The sequence below is a fragment of the Lygodium microphyllum genome, chromosome 3, assembly GCF_053477565.2.
Source record: "Lygodium microphyllum isolate KBCC chromosome 3, Lygodium_microphyllum_v1.1.10, whole genome shotgun sequence".
Lineage (NCBI taxonomy): Eukaryota > Viridiplantae > Streptophyta > Polypodiopsida > Schizaeales > Lygodiaceae > Lygodium > Lygodium microphyllum.
The window spans coordinates 171,875,106-171,895,549 of NC_141137.1; the positions used below are offsets into that span (position 1 = coordinate 171,875,106).

The 20,444-nt window shown below is 45.1% G+C and overlaps 1 protein-coding gene across 7 annotated transcripts in view; it reads left to right on the forward strand.

The window, feature by feature from the left end:
* LOC148039182 (Aldolase-type TIM barrel family protein) overlaps positions 1 to 20,444 on the forward strand; it is a 190,556-nt gene that overhangs the window by 144,508 nt on the left and 25,604 nt on the right. For all 7 annotated transcript variants that reach the window (XR_015690370.1, XM_087675085.1, XM_087675083.1 and 4 more), the window contains exon 7: positions 18,711 to 18,817. Coding sequence is in view for 6 of the 7 variants with exons in the window: in XM_087675085.1 (XP_087531211.1) it covers positions 18,711 to 18,817 (107 nt within the window). In the remaining variant the exon portion in view is untranslated. The remainder of the gene's footprint in view (positions 1 to 18,710; positions 18,818 to 20,444) is intronic.

Consider the following 20,444-nt stretch of genomic DNA (forward strand, 5'->3'; position numbering starts at 1 on the left):
GCTCCATCCAGGAGAGCTTTCCAATATCTTTCAACAAGTTATTGAGACAATGAGTCATGCAATAAAAAACAATAATATGAGGATATGCATTTTGTAAAATAAAACGTATTGCCCTATTTGCGCGCTCACCATTAAGAACAAACCCCACAACAAGCTCTTTGTTATTAAACTCCACTGTATCTATCCATTGAGTAGCAAGTGTATCAACTGGCTTTTCTATTCTTATGAAGTACATCTCACCTCAGGAGTAAGTGACCACCCCATGGATAGATCTCCTACGTGAGTCGCTCCATCCATTTGCAACGAGTGACACACCATTCTTTTGCCATGTACACCTAGCTTTTTTAGCTACTTGCTTCACCACTTGCCTCTCCCTTTTAAGCAATGTGGTACGGAAGGTCTATGATAGAGTACAAGTTTGACCATACTCCCTTATGTTTTTGCACATTGCTTTAAAACATTTATACCTCACAACATTAAATGTGATGTGATCATGGAAAAAGAACCATGCAATAGTGGTATCAACTTCCTCTTTTTATGTGGATCCCAAATAGCCTCAAGAGTGTATTGTTGCTTAGGAGGATCAATTGATGCTTTCCCAATAGATGTTCCTACTCCAAATGCATCTCGAGTATATGGTGTGTGACTAGCATCAACACTAGATGGTGAATGAGATTGTGAGAGGTCGATGCGGTCACAAATGTAGTAGGATCAATGGCTGGTGGATGTGGTGTTCTCCTTCGTGAAGATGAGGCTTGTAGCCCTATTTCCTTCTCTGAAAGCTCTCTTTTCTTCTCAAGAGTTATGTTGGGATAATATTGCATCCTCACAAAAAATCTGTGATGGGAAGACTCCATTGTAGTAGTACAGAAGAAACTAAAGTCACAACCAAATGGAATAGTTGGAACCATCTAGCCAGTCCCCTTTGGGTAGGGAAAGGAGACTAGCATCTAAACCAGTGATGCCATGTGTGGCAATAGGACAGCTCACCTAGGTTGGTCATCACGAACATGGTGCAAATCGGAGCCTTTATATGTGCCGTGGTAGTAGAACCTGAGCTTCTACGAAGTAAATTATCAACATACAACAAGATATAGCTGACCCCCTATGAAGTAGTTTTGACATACAAATTTGGGTCATATGGGATAGAATGCTAGAGGTCAATTTTGAGCAACTCATCCATCTTATGGAACCATGAATATAGTGCTTGCTTCAATCCATAAAGAGCTTTTTGCAAGCAAAAGACCTTATCCTTCCAGTTTGAATGAGAAAACCTAGTAGGCTGCTCTAATAGATCTCCTCATCCAAATATCTATTTAGAAAAGCACTTTTGTCATCCTTCTAATAGAGCGGCCAACCATGGTGAGTAGCTAGTGCAACTAACAAATGGAATGACATCAACCGGGTAGTTGGAGAAAAAGTCTCTTCATGGTCAATACCGTCCTTCTATCAAAATCCTTGCACCATAAGGCGAGCCTTGTACTTGTCCAAAGTCCCATCAGCTTTCAATTTAGTCCTAAATATCTACTTAGTCCCAATGACCTTGTGGCTTGTGGAAGGATCCTTGAATCTTGCATGGTCTATTGGTACCGGTGAGGTAATGGATCCTTTGGAGAAGGCCTAGGAGTGACAAACTCTTTAGGTGGGTCAGGAGAGGGTAGTAGACCCAGTTTCGATGGCATTATCTTGGACGATGCAGGCTAAGGAATCGGCCGGTGTGGTGGAATGCACAATATCCCTCTCATTAAAAAAGTGTGTCTCTTTGGGCAATAACTTTGTTTGTCTTGGGATTAAACAAGTGGTATGCTTTTGCCTCGAAGGAGTAACCTACAAAGAATCAAGAGATCATCTCAAGGCCCGAGCTTTCCTATTTTATCACCCAAAAACTCAAGGTGGGAAATTAGAGTTGGAGTGCCAAAGAATGCCTTGAAGGGGATCTTTTGAGAGGATGTACACCACAGTGTTAACAACCTTATTACATAGGTGCTCAGGGAGCTATGTTGCAGACAACATAGAGTGTGCCGTGTTCATTGTAAGAACTCATAGGAGACAAAATCACCACAATTATCACTCTTCATAGAACCTATATGAAGACAAGTCTAATTTTGCATGAGACGTATCCAAGTAGAGAAGTATGTGAAGGTATTACATTCATACTTTAGGAAGTAAACCTACATATATCTTGAAAAGTCATCCATAATAAAAAAGAAGCACAATGAGCCATTAATAGTGGCGATGGATGCTGGCCCGCAAAGGTCAACGTGGACTACCAACCTAAGGGGCCCCTCAGCTCTATGATTAGCCTGGTGAGGAAATAGTGTGTCATACTATTTCCTAAGTTGATAGGCTTTACAAACATCCTTGGGCAATTTCAGGTGTAGAAGGCCCTTGACCATCTAATGGCGTGACAACTCATAAATATAGTCATACTCAAGGTGTCTTAGGTAGAAATGCCAGAGATGCTTGTCATTCATTGGTTACCTAGTTGAAGCTAGGGTTCGAAACCTATGGAACTTAGAGTTCTCGGTGGTTGGCTGCATTGGGATAGAAACTAGGATAGCATATAAAGACCATTAGGTTGGACCTTGCACAAGCAATCACTAAACAAGTTTGAACATCAAGCACATCGATGGTGGTTGCGGTAAAGAAGATCACTTGCCCCAATCGTCAAAGCTGTTGGATGCATAAGTGATTCATCCCAAGCTAGGAGACATAATACACATCATCCAATGAAGCAACATTTGAGCCATTATCAGTATTAAACTTAATGTGACGTAGACCCTAGATTTTTCCCAAGGAGTTGTTTATGCATCAGATATTCTTTGCTAAGGGACTTCGATGACAAAAATATCTTGAATGGGGGTTATGTGACGGGTGGCTCCACTATCCACAATCCAAGTAGTGGGAGGAGTACTCAATTAGGTAGACTGGGCCTCTGCAATCACCTCATCAGGGGGCAACTCACGAATATAGACCAAGCTTGCATCCTCTAATGTCTCTACAAAGATGAGGTGGGCGTGAGGATGAAAGTCCATCGATGATCCAGTAGTACAATTAGACGTGCCGTTTTGGAATATCCCCTTTGGAGTTGAGAATGGTGCTAACTGTGATGGCTGATTGGTGGTTGTGTGGGTTTGAGATCTCCATTTCCCCTAATGTTGTTGGCTGCCACCTTGCCTTCGCTAATGGGTGTTACCTTGGTACTGAGGAGCAAGGGTCTAATTTTTGCATTTTGGTTTTGTGCCTCTAGCCTTTGAATGACACTCATTGTCAAAATGGCCAACTTATTAACAATGTTGGTAGTGTTTGTTATTTTAAGACACATATTGCTACCTTGGTCTAAGAGATGATTGTGAGTTCCCTTGTAATCCACTTTTTTGGTTTTTGAGTTTGATTTTGATATTGATTGCGGTTTTTTGTCTTCTTGCCCTTTCCTTGGTGCCCCTTTTGAGAACTACTAACAAGAGCCTGCTCTAAAGAATGAGCATTGTTGGAATATAATGCAATAGCTAACAGTCACATTCATAAAATGTGGGCATAGATGGTTGTGAAATCACTTGCTGAATGAAATTAAAAGATTTTTTTGGTAGCTTGTTAAGGAACAAAGTGATGTGGTCCCCAAGGGACTTAGGGTCTATGTAGTGGAGAACTCCTCGAGCAACTGCTGATATTCAGCCAGCTTGACCTTAAGGTCATCCCAATATGAAATCCTAAATTCTTGGAGCTCATGGTCGAGATTGATACGATGGGTTCTATTCCTAGCAACATAATGGTTAGTCAAGTGCCCACCACTACTCAGATGCAACGTCAAAATGCTGTAGTTATTAATGGAATTTAGAAAGCAGCCCTTACATTAACTCAATGATGACAAAGGCATTACGTGCCTTCCAAGAATGGACAACCTTAGGGGAACAAGGTAAGGCTTTGGTTGGGATTCCAATCCCTATAGAACGATCCACAAGTTCTGTGAGTCAAGGACATGTCTCATCAAATTTGACCAAGTAGTGCAATTCAATCCATTAAACGAGTCTTATCAATGAATGCATGCTTGGCTGATGAGGAGGAGGAAGAACCTTGAGGTGTCAATTAAGAGGGATAGAAAGGAGGATAAGATGGGTAGGCATGACTGGGATGAGGGTTTCCATAAGATGCCTATGGAGGAGGTATTGGAACTTGATAACCTTGACTAACTATTAGGGATTGGGATATTGGAACATAAATAGAAGGTCCACTAAGGATAGGTCATCTAGAAAAATTGTGGTACCAGTTAGTCCATGCTCACGAAAGAAAGTGCTTGGGAGGATATCCCATGCAAGGAGAAACCTGAAATTTATGTGAGGTGCAAGATTAGGCTTCCCCATGGGTGCATTTGCACCACATAGACATGAAACCACAAAGGTCCTAAGAGGAAGAGATGTGCCTAAGTTTGTAGAACCCCCCAATGTGGAATGAGATTGCACTTGTGGTGTAGTGAATGGTGAAGTGAATGCAAGTATAAATGATGAGTAAGATGCAATGGAAGAGAAGGGTGGGATGGGTGGAACCGGAAATTGAGGTGTAGATGGAATGGAAGTGAACAGAAATTCATTTTAAGGAAATTGAAAATTAGATGATGATGTGTGAGATGATGATGCATCAACTTCAAATTGATCTTGAGATACAAAACTTGAAGGAAAAACGGGAGAAGGAAAACTTACAAAAGGGATTACTGAAATTTTCTTATATGCACCTCTTCTTGTGTTTACATACAAAAACGATTCTCTTTGGGACTTATAATTGAATGAACATTTTGGAGATTTTTTTCTTCTTGATTATCACCCAAATCTTGTTCTGAAGTGGAAACAATAGGTACTGAAACCGAAGGCGAGCATACTTGACACAAGAGTAGATGGAGGAGAAGAAAGGGTAGACTTATGCTTTGAGTTGGTTTCTCGAATAGGGTGGCCAGCCCCAAGTGGAGGTTCCATCCTTCCTATAGAACCAATAGATATGCACTAAACCTAACGGAGAATAATCAAAATTACCTTCTAGTTATTGTTGTTGGGTTTTGCTCACGCCTACGCTCACACGAGTGTCAGTGATCCGCATACAGGACACATGCACTTTTTTCTCTCTGTAAGAGAGGTTTTTCCCCCCTAGTCACATTATTCTTCATTTGTGTATTTATGTTACACTATTTGGTCACTTACCGCACATTACACACTTTGTGTGTGAACGCACTTTAAGCAACTTACACAATCCTAAAGTCTAAGGGTTGTACTTTGTTTCTTTGGTACCTTACTTTTCAATCAATCATGTGTTAAGTAGTGACAACACTCTCTCTCTCCCTCTTTTTTTGCAAGTAAAATGTGGCTGATTATATTACTAAAAAAAACTAATTACAATGGAGTGCTCATGCTCAACAGACTAGCTGGAGCTGATGCAAAGTCACAAATACATCATGTATACAAGCCTCCCAAGGCAGGCTAGGGGGAATGGAGGCAAGAAGCCATGGGGCGGATGGGTTAAACTTCCAAACTGACCACTGCGCGCAAGACCCTGCCTCGATAATGAATATCATGTCTTGCATCCCGGTCTCATACAGAAGGTGACGGCCCTGGTTGACTGCCTGCTAAGAGAAGCCTCCCAATGAGATACATCCAAAGCTAGGTGCTATACGGTGAAGGATGCAGCATGCTCCTCTCCACACAAGTTGCGCCTCCTCACATGATCACAGGTAGTGCTTTGGGGTTTCGAGAGGCTGCTGTGTGCAGCACTTACAACCTCTCTCCTTCTACATCTGGGCAAGCCAACTTCCCACTGCCAAGCCTCCATGTGCCACCAGCCATAAGAAATACGACACCCTCCTCGGCCTCCAGCTATCCCATAGGCGGCACCAAAAGGCCCGTCGGAAAGGCTCCATGATGCTATGCTACGCCCAGTGCCTGCTACGTGACGGTGCCTAATCCATATCCTCCTGCATCAGTAGATGTGTGCCAATCTTGGCAGTGAACTCTAGAAACCTAGGTGGCTTCTTGGCGACTGGGGAAGCCGGCCATAGCCACTCTCCTGGATCCCACTCGAGCTCATCAAGTGGTCTGCCCTCCCAGATCCAAAGGCGCCACTCCCTAAGCTCCTTCCAGAAAACATAGGGATCCAGTCGCCATGTCTTCCCCTGAAGACCCACCACCCGAATCCTCCTCCACGAAAGGGCGGCAATCCCCTCATCCTGTTGCCCTCTGTCAAGGGCTAGACGTTCCCCCTCGTGAATGGCGAAGAAAGTCCCCTGCCGGGCGCTGCCCATACCTCCCCGAGCTCTATCGGCTCTCGTATCGGGGGAGCAAGCCACTTCGAAGGTATTGCTGTGTCTATCTCCCTTCTCCTCACCTCCACTCCTCTCTGGCAGCCTGATACTCGCTGCAACACCTCCTCGTCCGCCATCCTGTACACCTCTCGTCATGTCTTGATGATACCAGCCAGCCCACTAGATGTGGGGATGCTCACCTATCTATGCCCCTTCCCAATCTTTGACATGGGGGTTCCAGATCACCGGCTAACTGCCTATCTCCTCCTGGCAGCTTAGGGGCCTTTGGATTAGGGCCTTACGAAGGCCCTGCTACACGTGGAGTAAGCTGCATAGGAAAGGTGAACTGGGGGGGTGATCTGGGCTGATGTGAAGATCCATCTCAGGGATGGCCTCCACTCACCGCCAAGCCTCGGTCTACAGTCCTGAAGGCCCTCCTGCAATAAGACCTTCCAGGTCTGCCCGGTTGGTGTGAGACCGCGGACAACTAGCTTGCCCAAGAGGGCCATACTCTAATACTCTGGGTCTATGATCCCAAGCCCTCTCTCTGACCGATGCCATATAATGGTTGCCCACATCATCTTGGCCCTGGAATCCCTGGAACCATCCGACCCTGACCAAAGGAAATTCCGCACTAGGCGGCGAAGCTGCACTACACAAGATGAGGAGAAGAACCAACACGAGGCGATGTACCAGGCCGTTGCTAGGAGGACCTGGTTAACCACCAGGGCTCGGCCGGCTAGTGAGAGGAGAGCCATGCTCCAGCAAGTCAGTTTTCTCCAAATAGAATCAAGGACAGGAAGAAACTGCTGGGTAGGAGTGATGTCGAGTCCCACATGGAACCCTAGGCACCGGATGGTCTGCCCTCTACTCACCCATCTAAATCCCAGGTGGACGCCCCACTCCGTGCTAGAGTCCGGGTTTTTGAGGAAACCAACCGACTTTCGCCAATTGATTTTCGCTCCCACTGCAGAACAGAACACGTCAAAAGCCAGCTTCACTCTCTTCAACATCAACTCATTGTCCTCTATGTAGAGGGCTGTATCGTGTGCGTACTCTGAGTCTAACAACTCAGTCTCCTCTCTCATTGGAAGTCGGAGGCTGTGTAATCCGCTCACACGTGACCTGAGGAAGTGAGACATCGCCTCTGCAAAGAGTAGAAACAGGTATGGGGTCAGGGGGCAGCCCTGTCGAACTGATCTCTCCAATGGAAACTCCTCCCCTTGCCTTCCGCCTATAAGAACCGTTTTGGTGGCCGATCTATAAAAGGCGGAGACTTCGCGAATCCAAACCTGGGGTAATCTCAACCTCACTGTGGTGCCTTCTAGGAACTGCTAGTCTATCCTATCATAAGCTTTCTCGAAATCCAAGAGTAGTACGGCCACTCTCTGCCCACTGCGCTGAGCCCACTCTGTGGCCTCAAAGATGGTAAATGCATTGTCAAGGATGCTCCTATCCTGGACAAAGCCTGTTTGTGTGTCATGGATGATGTTGGAAGCACGGGGCGTAGCTGCCTACCAATCATCTTTGCTAGTGCCTTATAGGCCACTGACAATAAGGTGATTGGTCTCCATTGGAAAAGCTCCAACCGGTCTCCCTCTTTGGGGAGAAGATTGATAAGGCCTGCCAAGAGACTCCCTAGCATCTGTCCTGAAGTGAAAATCTCCTGGAAGGCCATCAATAGGGGGTCCTTCACCACTTCCCAGTAGGTAGTAAAGAATGCCTTAGAGAGACCATCCTCCCCCGGGTATTTCTATCCATCCTATGTATGGAAAGCCTCCTCTAGTTCCTTCTCTGTGAAGGGAGCTAGGAGGGAGCGTCCCATCTCTGTGATGAGGGACGGGATGTGATTCCATACCTACTGTCTACATCTCTATCCTCTATCTAAAATTATCTCCTGTTGGAAAAGTCGCATGTAATAGTCAGTGGCAATCTCCATCACCTCATCTGAGCTAGACTGAGTCCTCCCATACTGATTCTGAAGGCTGCGTATTTGTTTTCCTGTGGTGCGAGGCTGGTGCACCTGGAAGAACTCCCTGCACATCGTGTGCCCCTTCCACTCCCAGAAGGTTGCTGAGGTTCGAAAAGAGAACTTTGAGCGCTTGTCCTCTAGGCTAGCAATGGCTGCTTGCACTCGCACCTCCTGTGCGTGGAGGGTAGGATTCCTTGGTGCCTCGTGTAATAACCTCTACGTGGCTGTCAGGTCCTGCCGGAGTGCTCTCTCCTCCTCCCAGCACTGTTGTCTGGCCTGTATGGCTACCTCTTGGCAGATTCTGCTCGACTTGGCTAGGACCTCTGCAACCTCCTCTGTTATCCTGTTCCACTCTTTGGTCCAAATCTGCTCTATTTGTCTTGTCACCTCCTCCCTTCTATGAATCGAATCAAGGATCCGACAGGATCGTGTGTCTAGGGCGGATGCTGGGGGGTCAACTGTCAAGAGAACGGTTAAATGATCGGACAACGTGGTGCCTGCCAACTGCTCAATTTGGCCTCCATGAGAGCATCCCCACTCTCCCACATGAAACTTGGCCAACTACTCCAACATGACTCCACCTAGCCGTTGTATCCCCAAGAGAAGTCCAACGACCTCTTCCTCCTGTGGAAGGCACGGTCTCTCCAGGCATCACATCCTCCGACTGCAAGCAAAAAAACCTCCCATGCCTCCTGCTCCTCCTCAGCCATGCCCTGGTAGTTTGTGCCTCTACCCTGTTGGTTGTCCAAAGCCTCCAGGTTGTTGAAATCTCCTCCAACGATCCAAGAGTCCACCTCTAGCAGTCCATCTGCGATCTCCACCTAGAACCTGCTGCGTGCCCTAACCTCCGTAGGGGCATAGACATTGAGGGCTCCAATGCACGAGTCCCCAATATCCAATCTGATCCATAGAACCCTCCCTGCCACTATTGTCCCGTGGTCTCGTAGACAAGCGGTGAGACTCGGGCTAATAGAGGTGCATACGCCTCCACTAGTGCCGTGGGCACCTATAGTGTGTTCCCAGTAAGTGTGTGAGCTGCCCGGAAGTACCTTCCCTACCCACTGGGCCTAGGTGGGGGTGAGCTTGTGCTCCTGCAGAAGCAAGATGTGGATTCGTCTGGCAAGGGCAGGCTGTAACTCCTGCCGAACAATCAATTTCTTGGAGCCACGGGCCCCACTGTAGTGGAGACTATTCACATTCCAGGATGCAAGGTGTAATCTCATGGGGAAACTTGTGGCTGACCGAACAGGCATCTGTTTGGTGTGGATGTTGCTAATGAGGAGGAGAAACTGTGAGGCATGCAAGTACACTTTGCCGCCGGTCTAGATGGTGAACTTCAGTCCCCCATGGTGGCCCTCGGCCCATAAGGGTGATAGATACTTCAGGTGGTACTATCAATGCATCTATTAGCCATGCTGAGAGTCGCGACTCTGTATACTGGTAGAAACAGGCCGCCTGTGCTAGGGGTCACTCGATCACATCTCTCGAAGCTCTCCACTGTGGAGGGGCTCGAAAGATAATACTCAAGTGTGGGGCCTCTACACCAGCCCACCAGTTAATGTCCATCATGCAACCAAGCCACTGCTGTGCAAACAATGCTAATCCTTCATCTCCCATCCAATGGGAGATGTGATCCACCAATTGACTCTTGAACTCCTCTATCTGTGTAGTCATCCACTCCCTTGAGTAAGAGAACTGAAGAAAAAAGACGTAGTTTGGTCCATCCGGTGGTGCTAGTAGATGGACCTTGCCCCTCCTTGACTTATGAACCACGAAGATCCCCACCTCTAGAGGTAGTGGGAACTCTCCGCTCTCCGCAATTCTCAGGTAGGACCATGGGCCATTGCGAAAGAACTCCTATGGCAATAGTTGTGCCCGTCTCGAGAAGGTGTGATGGGTGGGAGGGGCAGATGAGCTGGTGGCTGTGTGGGAGGGAGAAGACTGCCGGTGCGAGGAGGAGGTAGGTGTGTGTGGCTCATCACCTCCTGTGGGAGGAGGGGGAGTGGGTTTGGGGGGGATCACCTGAACCGGGTGCGGATCAAGGGGGGTGCTCGGTAGGGAAGGTGGTGGGTGGGAAGAGGATGGAGGGATGTGGTAGGGACTGTGGAAGCTCAGGTGAGGCAATCTGTAGCGCGGGTGGAGGATGTGGGGGGCTGTGGGCTTGCCGGGTGGGACGGATAAGGGGGGGCTGTGGAGTGCTCTATCGAGAGGGCGTCACTCGCCCGTCTGCACCCTGCTGCTATTGAGGCCGGGTCTAAGGAGCTGGCTGCGCTCCCCCCTGCCGTCTCTCTCTCTGTCATCTCCAGACCCGTGTGAAGCTGTCAGCATCCACTTGGGGCCTGTCGGCGGAGCCGCCTTGGCTCCAAAACGCGTACAAACTGCTGCCTGATGCCCAAAGTCGTGGCAATGCAAGCTCTGCCCTAGTTGCCCAGTCACAATGACCTACTGCCTAAAGCAGTGGCCGCCTGCCTCAATCTCTAGGAACTGTGGGATATTCTTGACCTCTTTCACTACCAGCTGTACATTTGGGACTCCTGCTGTTGTCAGTGCATCCACGAAAGACGCGGGAAGGACAGTGCCAAAGAGCCGTCCAAAGTCTTCCACCAATTGGCAATACTCTATCGCCAGGCCGGGGAAAAGAAGGGTGACCAGGTGCCGAAGAAACTTGTTGTGGAGTGCAAACGCCTCCACAGTAAAGCCACTGTACCAAGGGACCATGTATATGACCCCCTTCGTGGACGCATATGGTGAGCTAGCGAGTAACTTGCGAGCTGCATCCGCCGAATTGAGTCAGACCATGAAGATCCCTTGGCCCATTAGGACCGCCTCCACGATTTGCGCTGTGCCTATGCACAACGTGGATTGAAGCCAGTCCCGAAGCTGGGGGGGGGGGGGGGGGGGTGTCAAATTGGGGGGCAGGCGCGATCACACGGAGTGGGGGGTGGGGGAAGCTTACGACGTGACGGTGCTGAGCCCGCAAATTGAAGAAGGCTTCTTCTAAGTATGGAGTTGTGTTCTCTCTCTCCCTCTACTGTTGTTGACTGTCTCCAGCTTCTCTCTTCACCAACAAGTGGTATCAGAGCGAAGTTCGTGACTAGCCACGCCCTGTAGCTCCAGTCAGTTCGTGACTTGCAGCCGTCTGCAGCAGCAGGCAGCCCTTCAATCCGTAGCTCCCAACTATGCATGTTCGCCAACTGTTGCAACCACCTCAGGTTGCTGTCCCTGTCCTGCGCCAGCAGCCGCCACCCTGTAGACTGCAGCGCCTACAATCTCCCCACCTCCAGCTGCGTCACCCTGTCCACCAGCTCCTCCAGCTGTGCCGCCCTGTCGTGCACCAATATGCTTGATAGTAGCTGCTCCGCTTGTTGCCACATCAGCATGCATCTGGTTTGGCTCATCTTCAGCCACCACCTTAGCATCCTCCCGACTTGTCTTCAACTGCCACAGGTATATTTTATTGTTTTATTCAGAATATCAGAGCCAAAGCAAAGGGCTTTTGCAGGGAAAGGTCAATTTTCGCCTCAGCAAGTGGTCTAAGTCTTCGCATCAACTCTTGCTTGCTGAAGCACAAATTGCAGAAATTCACAGGCATTTGGGTCAGCAAATTTGGGGCTTCTGTATTTTTGGCAAACACATTGCCATATGTACTGAAATTTCAGTCTGAAATTGACTGAGATCTTGCACATTGGACATTCAAATTTTGGGGCTTTTGTGCTTTTTAGTGCTGCTGAGCACTCTTATTGCATTGGGCAATGTGTTGCTTGCTGAAATCTGAAAAATTTCAGCAAAGTGTGACACAATTTAGTTGATTACAGCTTGGCATTTGCTGTAATTTCTGGAAATTTGCAGATTTCCAAGTTAGGCCAGCTTTTGTTACTGCTCCTACGCATTTGGAAGAGTGACATTTATCATGGAAAATCAAGGACAAAGTGATGTCTTCACTTATGTATCAATAGAGGATAGATTGGATGGCAACTATTCTCTATGGTCCTTCATGATGAAGAATGTACTCATTGCAAAAAATCTTTGGGATTATATCAGTGGGAAAGAAGTCCGTCTTGGTGATATGGCTCTTGCAACTCCTCCACAAGGAGGTCGTGGTCAGAGGCAAGCTCCTGTTCAGCCACCATCCCAAAGAACAACTCCTCCACAAGGATTATATCAGTGGGAAAGAAGTCTGTCTTGGTGATATGGCTCTTGCAACTCCTCCACAAGGAGGTCGTAGTCAGAGGCAAGCTCCTGTTCAGCCACCATCCCAAAGAACAACTGCACAGAAGGCTTGCGACACTAGGGATGCCCTAGCATTGCCACTTATTGCATTGGCAATTTAGTGGTCTATAATCCCGCATATTCAGTCTACTGCCACTTCACAAGCGGCATGGCTTACACTTGAGCATATGTTTATTGGAAAAAATGATACTCGTATTTTTTTTTAAAGGAGCTTGAAAATGTTCAAATGGAAGAAGGTTGTATGACCACTATCAGATGTATGGTCTCATTGGCTGCCCATTATGGTTGGGTTGTGCACCAGCTTGACATTAAAACTGCATTTTTACATGAGAACTTCTGGAAGAAGTGTACGTTCAATAGCCCATGGGTTTTGTAGTTAAAGGATCCGAACACTTGGTATGCAAGTTGAAAAAGGTTTTGTATGGTTTGAAACAAGCTCCACAAGCTTGGTATGTCAAAATTGATGCCTTCGTACTCAGCCAAGGGCTCATTAACAGCCCATCAAAGTCTACTCTTTATGTATGCAAAGAGGGGGGATCCTTGTTGGTCATTTGTCTTTATGTGGATGATCTTTTGTTCATAGGGGCACATGCTCATCAAATTTCAGCATTTAAGAAAAATTGCAACAAACTTTTGATATGTCAGATTTAGGGCCTTTGCATTACTATTTGGGCATTCAGTTTATTCATGATACTAGGTCCGGATATATTGGTAAACTCCTTGAGAGATTTGGCTTCCAGGATTGCAAGCCAGTAAGCACACTGATGGAGACTGGACTTAAGCTGTCTTTGCATGATGACAATGATATGTTTGATATTCATACACATGCTCCAACAGTTGGATGCATTATTTGTTTATGCAACAGAAGGCTAGATATTCAATTTGCAGTTTCAGCCGTGAGAAAATATATGCACAGCGTATGCATGTCACGTTGGCAAAAGCTGCGAAGCTTGTTTTTCATTACTTGTAGGGTACTAGAACTCTTGGATTGCTTTATACCAAGGGGAGGGCTGTTGCAGTTACATGCTTACATTGATTCCGATTGGGTTGGAGAGTTTGATTCTCGTCACTCTACAAGTGAAAATTGTTTCTTTCTTGGCTCTTCTTGCATTCCTTGGCTTAGTAAGAAACAATCCATTTTTGCCACATCGTATTGTGAAGTTGAATACAAGGCCGCTTTTACTACTACAATTGAATGTGTATGGCTGAGACGTTTGTTGGTTGATCTTGATGTATTTGTTACGAAGCCTACTTCTTTGTTTATTGACAATTGAAGTGCCGTTGCAATGGTATGGAACAACCCAGTGTTTCATGCATGCACGAAACACATTGAGATACATTATCACTTTGTCAGAGAGAGGCTACATGCAAGGGATATTAGCCTTGTTTACTATCCTACCAACAACAATGTAGCAAACATCTTCACCAAAGCTCTTCCTCGCGAAAAAATTCAAGCATTTCGCAATGCTTTAAATTTGATTTCCGTTGGTGGATGATTCTTGTATGTTGATCACTAATCACTCTAGGTAGGTTGTTGGGTTTTACTCACACCTACACTCACACAGGAGTGTCGGTGATCCGCACATAGGACACTAGGGCACTTTTTACTCTTTGTAAGAGAGGGTTTTTTGCCCAACCACATTATTCTTTATTTGTGTATTTATGTTACATAGTTTGGTTACTTATCGCACATTACACACTTCTATAAAGGCACTTTAAGCCACTCATACATTCCTAAAGTCTAAGGTTTGTTGTACTTTGTACTTTGGTACCTTACTTTTCAATCAATCTTGTGTCGACAGTGACAACACACACTCTCTCTCTATTGCTATTTACTGTCTCTAGCTGAGATGAGTTGCTATCTCTCTTCACTAACAATTGTTGGGCTCGATACTTGAGATCAAGTTGAACTTAGCACGTGAAACCTCATATGGTCTGTAGACTCCATCCATGGTAGTCTAATCTCTCTCCTCTAGTGTCGGAACTTCATGGAGCTAGCTGTGAAGCCCACTCTTGCTCCCACTCTTGCTTACTTCTCAGCATAGGATACTTGGCAGACTAAAGTGATGATGATGTATTCAAAGTGATCTTCCCTCTAAGATCTCGTTTTTATGTCAAGCTTTCTAAATCAAGGGTCTAGGTTTTTTCAAAGAGTACCTAGCTATGATACCATGTAAAGAAATACTCAAATACAAAATAGAAATACAATCATATGACAAAGCATAGATTTATAAATGAACTTTGCAGGGCTAGGGTAACTCAGAGGCGATTAACACTAAAGATGAATGAATAATGATAAATGAATAAGTACAATGATCAATGCGGCAAATACACTATGCAAGGTGAATCAGAAGCTTGAACTCTCGTGTCCATGGAGGACTAAGGCAGAGGATATGAGCTCTAGAGTGTGTCGTACTTTGACAGATCCTGGAATGCAGAAAATAGCCTCCAAACACATATGTCAAAAGCAAATGCAGATCTGGAGAGTGTGGATCGGTGTTGAATAGGTCTGGAACAGCTTGAACAGTAGGCAGCAACACAAGAACTATTTGAATGAGGTGGGCAACAGCAGCAGACTGAAAATGCAGCAATGGATGATGACATGGCTGGCTGGTGACTGGCTGGATGCAGGAAATGCAAGCTGGAACAGGTTGTAGAGCAGCAAACATAGTGTGTGGAGATTGCTTAGTTGATGGCAATGGCTGGAAACAGTGATAGCAGGCCGGAAAGCTGCTGCCAGCATCTATCCACAGTTGATGGAGGGCTGGATGCAAGCACTAGCCTGTAGATAGCAAGCAGGAATTGAGATATCCACCGGAAGGGGTGTGGATAGCAGAGAACGGGTGCCAACAATCTGCAAAATAGGAATGGACCGAGTGGTGTGTAGCTTGACTATTTATAGATGAGTGGATCCTCCCAAATCAGGGCTTGACTTTTGGGAGACTTCCACTCTCTAGGAAATGTCGGTAATAATTGAGCTTTGGGGCTGCAATAGAGAACTAAATAATCTGTAATCCATTTTTTAGCTCAATATGCGCATTTTGAAGAAAAGGGAGTGAAGTACTCGTCAAGGCTAGGAAATGAGATGGTGACAGTTGTGCCATAGTCTAGAGAAGAATAAATTGTTGTAGGACAGGTTGATGTAACTCCTTCAGGCAAGTTGTGGAAGTCAAGCAAGTGTGCATTGGTGCAAGTATATTGTAGCATTACCAACACCATTCTACCATTACTTTTGTCCACCTCTTGCCCTCATGATTGCGGAGGAAGGTAACCGCAAAACGTGTCACCCTCGTAACATTGCATTTCAGCATGTAACCTTTCACCCTTGGATAGGTCCTAAGTGAAATCGTATGAAATGGGAGAATAAGACATTTTAAAAATATATATTTTGTAGGCCTTCAATGGAAATTTCTTTTTTTCCCTTGAAATGAAATGGGTAGGAAACATTGCATATGAAATATTTTTTTCCAATGAAACACATTTCACGTTTTATGCTTGGTGAAACACATGTATGTTTGCCATGTTGCATAGAGAATACGAAGTTACAAAAGCAAGGGTAGATAGATGATGGATGGAGAAGGGTGAAGCCTGCCTCTTCTTTAGGGGCAGGATGAGGAGGGAGTGTTGGTTGTTGTGGGGCAGGCTAATTTTACCATTTTAGGTGAGTTATTGCAACCAATTTAAATCAAGTTGGTGTTTATTTCTGCAACTATATTGTTGGCATTGCCAACACCAATGCTCCACAACCTTTTTGATCCCTACTATTGCCTTTGTGATTGCTGCTGCAGGATGATATCCTTTGTTTTATGTCAGTTTGGTTATTTGGTACATGGTCACCGTGTCCTATTTTGCTTATCACAACACCCACATACCCACCTTTATCTTTGAACCTTGGGTATTGCATGTGCCTACTGGCACTTGGGCCTTGTGGACATGCTTGTGAAATAATGAGTGCCAAATGTCTCAAGTCTAGGTGGAGTAAACATAGCTCGGCACTACAATTTGGTGTGCTTGGGTTAGGCTAAATGTCATGTTGAGCCATCAAGCAAATGAATTAGTCGCTTGTAAGTTGTACCCATGTGCAGTTCCAGGACTCAAAGTTAGGCTCTAGTACACTCTAATCTGAGTGGAGGTCTAAAGTTGAGAGTTTTAAGGCCATTAAAACTTTAGTTCAAAGAGTACATTTAAACATATGAAAGCTATAGGATGTTGCACAAGGGTTGAACAATTGAGTCTACAAATAGATAGTCCTTTGTCTAGCCAGATTTGAATGGTTGTGAGATTGTGCTTTTTTGAGTATTTCTGTCAGCCCCAAAGTGTGTGCCTTGTGTTTAGGTGTGGCAGCTTGCTGTGTGTCCTATATAGGTATTGATAGCTTCTGTTTGTGGTAGATGGCACCCATACCAGCTCAAACTAGTATATTCAGCTATTGTCTCGTGCTGTTTGTTGATCAATTGCTAGCAGTAGTGATCAGCAAAAAATGATGCCGCTACTGCATTTTGATTTGTGAAGTTTCAAGAGAAGTCCTGGGTCTACCTTGCATCATGTGGCTGTCTGCTTCCAGTTTAGTCTTCATAGTGATGCATTTTCACATTAGGTCGACTCAACCAGAATGCTGCCATCCTCTACATGGATTGTTACCTTTGTTTCTACCCACTACAACTGATTGCTGTCCTGCCAGGATTCAGGACGTGGTAGTGAGCCTGCATCACCTTTTCTGTCAACTGCTACATTTTTTATTCCTTGTGTTACTTTGTGTTCGGGTAAATTGTTGGCAGAACCTTCATCTTCTTTGCTGTCAAATGCTGCAATTCGCATCACTCTGACGTCATTTTCTTCATGTGACATGTCTGTGATTGCATGGCCCTCTCATCATTCTGGTGCAGTCCAAGTGAACTAGTTGTGTTCAACACTCTCCTGGAACTCTAGATTGAGTGTGCTCACTGATTTCTGTACATTCTGTTCAACAGCCTGCTCCTGTTATTGTACCAAGTTGTCCAATAAGGAATAGAAAGCTAATGATCCTCCCAGAAGGTGGCAGTTTCATTGGGTATTGGGAACCCTTACAGTGTTTGAACTCTCTAGCCCTCCTTTAATTTTCAGTTTTTTTGTTAAAAGTGTGCTTGGATGCAAAATAAGTAGGTTCATTAGGGGGATATAGATTGCCTGTCAAGCTTTGGTATTCAGCACTAGGCATAGTTGCACTAGTACCACGTATGAAAGAGTTCATACTGTACCGTTCTTTAGGTAATATACCTTATGTATTAGCACCATAAGGAACCAACTTAATGGATACTTCTTTTCCTGTCTGAACTGCACTTTGGGATGAGCTAAATGCTCCTTATACTAATATGATTCTTGCTTGGGATTATGTTATTTGAGATCCAAACAACTTCTCTACCATATTTTCTCAAAAGAATTATGTTTCAAGTATATCTTAGGATAGTGTGATGTATTTTTATTGTAGTGTACCTTTAAAAATCTTAAGGTACCATCTAGCACCATATTTTATCATACTGTACCATATCAAACTTTCTGTACTTGACAACCATGGCACTAGGTTACAAGCAGTATGCAAAAAAGGAATAAAAACTTGATGGCATCTCTTAATAATCAATGGATTTGATTCTTACATCATGGACATTGTGCTATCAAAAAAGGAATTTCTTGTGTGCACATATCGTGTCTTGTGGTAGTGTGGCCTGCTAGTCAATCCTCCATTATTTCACTACCCTCTGCAAATAATCAACATCTGGAGCTCCCAAGCCTCATGTTCATTCTCATAATTAATAGATAGGTCCAAAATATTATGGATAGAATACTCAAATGAATATGCAAGTGTGTCTGGCCAAAATGGTTGTAGACTTTGACACTAGTAGGTGCATCCCAAAATCAGGGTTCTCTTGACTTGTTGCCTTCTTGAATGGAAATTTGAAGGCATTCTAACCTGGCTGCTCCCATATAGGTGATCTTGCTAACATTGTTTTGCCCTCTTTGTCCAGTGGATTACTAATGTTGCTGAAGTTGCACAATTTATTGCTGAACCAAGCGGTGTTGTTGCATGTGTCTAGATAAAGGGATTATTTGAGTCTAAGCACCACCTTGACTTTTTTTGTTTGCTTCTATATGTTATTGCAAATGTGTTTTCTGTGATTTTTTAACGTTGTATGTATTCTTTGTTGTGAAATGAAAGTCTTGTTAACTTGTGTCCTTTGCTTGGTCAAGGTGCATCATCTGTCATGGTTGCTAGAGGTGCTTGTTGGAATCCATCTATTTTCCAAGAGAGTGGAAAGCTGCATTGGGAAGATGTGAAACGGCTGTACTTAAGAAAGGTTTTTCTTGGTTTGAATTTATTTGGATGTTTTTTGAGTACTTTGGGGTGTTTGCAAAGTTCAGGATATGGTAGTGTTTGGATGCTTTCCTGAAAATTAAAAATGATTGCAATCTCTTTTGTATAATTAGATGTACTTTCAAGAAAAGCTACGATCCTCCCAACTTGTTTTGCTTAAGCTCAGGCAGGTGTAAAGGCTGGGTAGGTGTAGTGGGCCAACTCGGCATTAGCATATGTGAAAACTTAGTAGCCAAGTGACAAATGGAGGTGCTGCAGAGGCATGAGAAGGAAATCCCAGTGCCAACTTCTTAGGATGGTGCGTGTGAGTGGGATTCCCAAGGCGGTATCACTAAGAGTTGAGAGTGGTACACACTTGATGCTAGATGTGATATGCAGAGTACATGAATGGTGTCCTTGGCAACAATGCACCGTAAGGTAGATGTGTATCTTTTATTGAAGTTACATATTGGTATGGGTTTGGTTTTCCATTGTGATTTATAGCCGATTTCTGTAGATCAGAAGAGGCAAGAGCAACAGAAAGAATGCTTGGCTTATAGAAAACAGTGTGTGCATGCATACTTGTTAGTGGGCCTAGCTGAGATGTAGATTTTGGATTGCCAGTCGTTTTCTTCTCCCCTACTAAGAAGTGACTGTCGTCACCAATTTGTTGCCCTATTTGAGATGCACCTTCCAAAGAACGTGTTGTAATGATTGCTGGAACATAAGGAGGTTGGGTAGCACCCTACGTTGAAGATGGAGGGGGTCTGTGGATGTCAAAGGTGATAGATGGAACTACCACTTCTTTAGAGCCTCTATAGATGGGGAAACTTGATGAAAGGGTTCAGGCTCAGAAGGTGAGTGCTTTGGTGAGAGAGGCCTAGACATCAAATGTTAGCATGTGCTTTGGAAGTCTTAATGCTCATATTGGCTCAAGTGTGGAGAGCACTAACCATGTGAGAACATGAGAGCTAATAGAGAATGCAGAAAAGTGCATGAACAACATGACTAACAAATGACTGCTTAGACCTGGTTAGAACGAATGGAAATGAGATGATAATGTAATGAAAGAAGGATACAATGTTCACCCAACGATAATGTAGGGGAAGTGGAGGTGGAGGCTTTATGCAGTGGCAGAAGAGAGATACCCAAACAGGCTTTCTTTTCTCTAGGAGCAGGATGAAGGGGGTCGATGGAGTCATTAATAACATCATAGACAGCAGGAGAGTATCATATTTAGGATTGGATTCGAAAGGCCTAGCTTAATGTTGAAGGGTGCAGAATCAGCCAGTCAGCTGCAGGGCATGTGTGGACAGCCAAAACAGAGCTGTTTCCCTCTAACATGACAACATGACAAGTTGTGACAGGAGCAGCACCTCCCGGACAACAATTCTACAGCAAGACTTCTTTTGGATGACCATTGACATGGCAAGTTAGTGATGCAAAATATCTGGGCTGCAGCAGCAACATTCACTATTGAGGAGCAAATGTAGCAGCAGCCAAGTTCTTTGGAGTTTTCGTGGAGCAGTGGCAGGCCCAAACACAGCAGAGAGATGATGCAGCAATAGGGATGATGATGCTAGGGCAGCAGACAGCAACTACTCCCCCAAGTTGAAGCTGTCAGATGCATA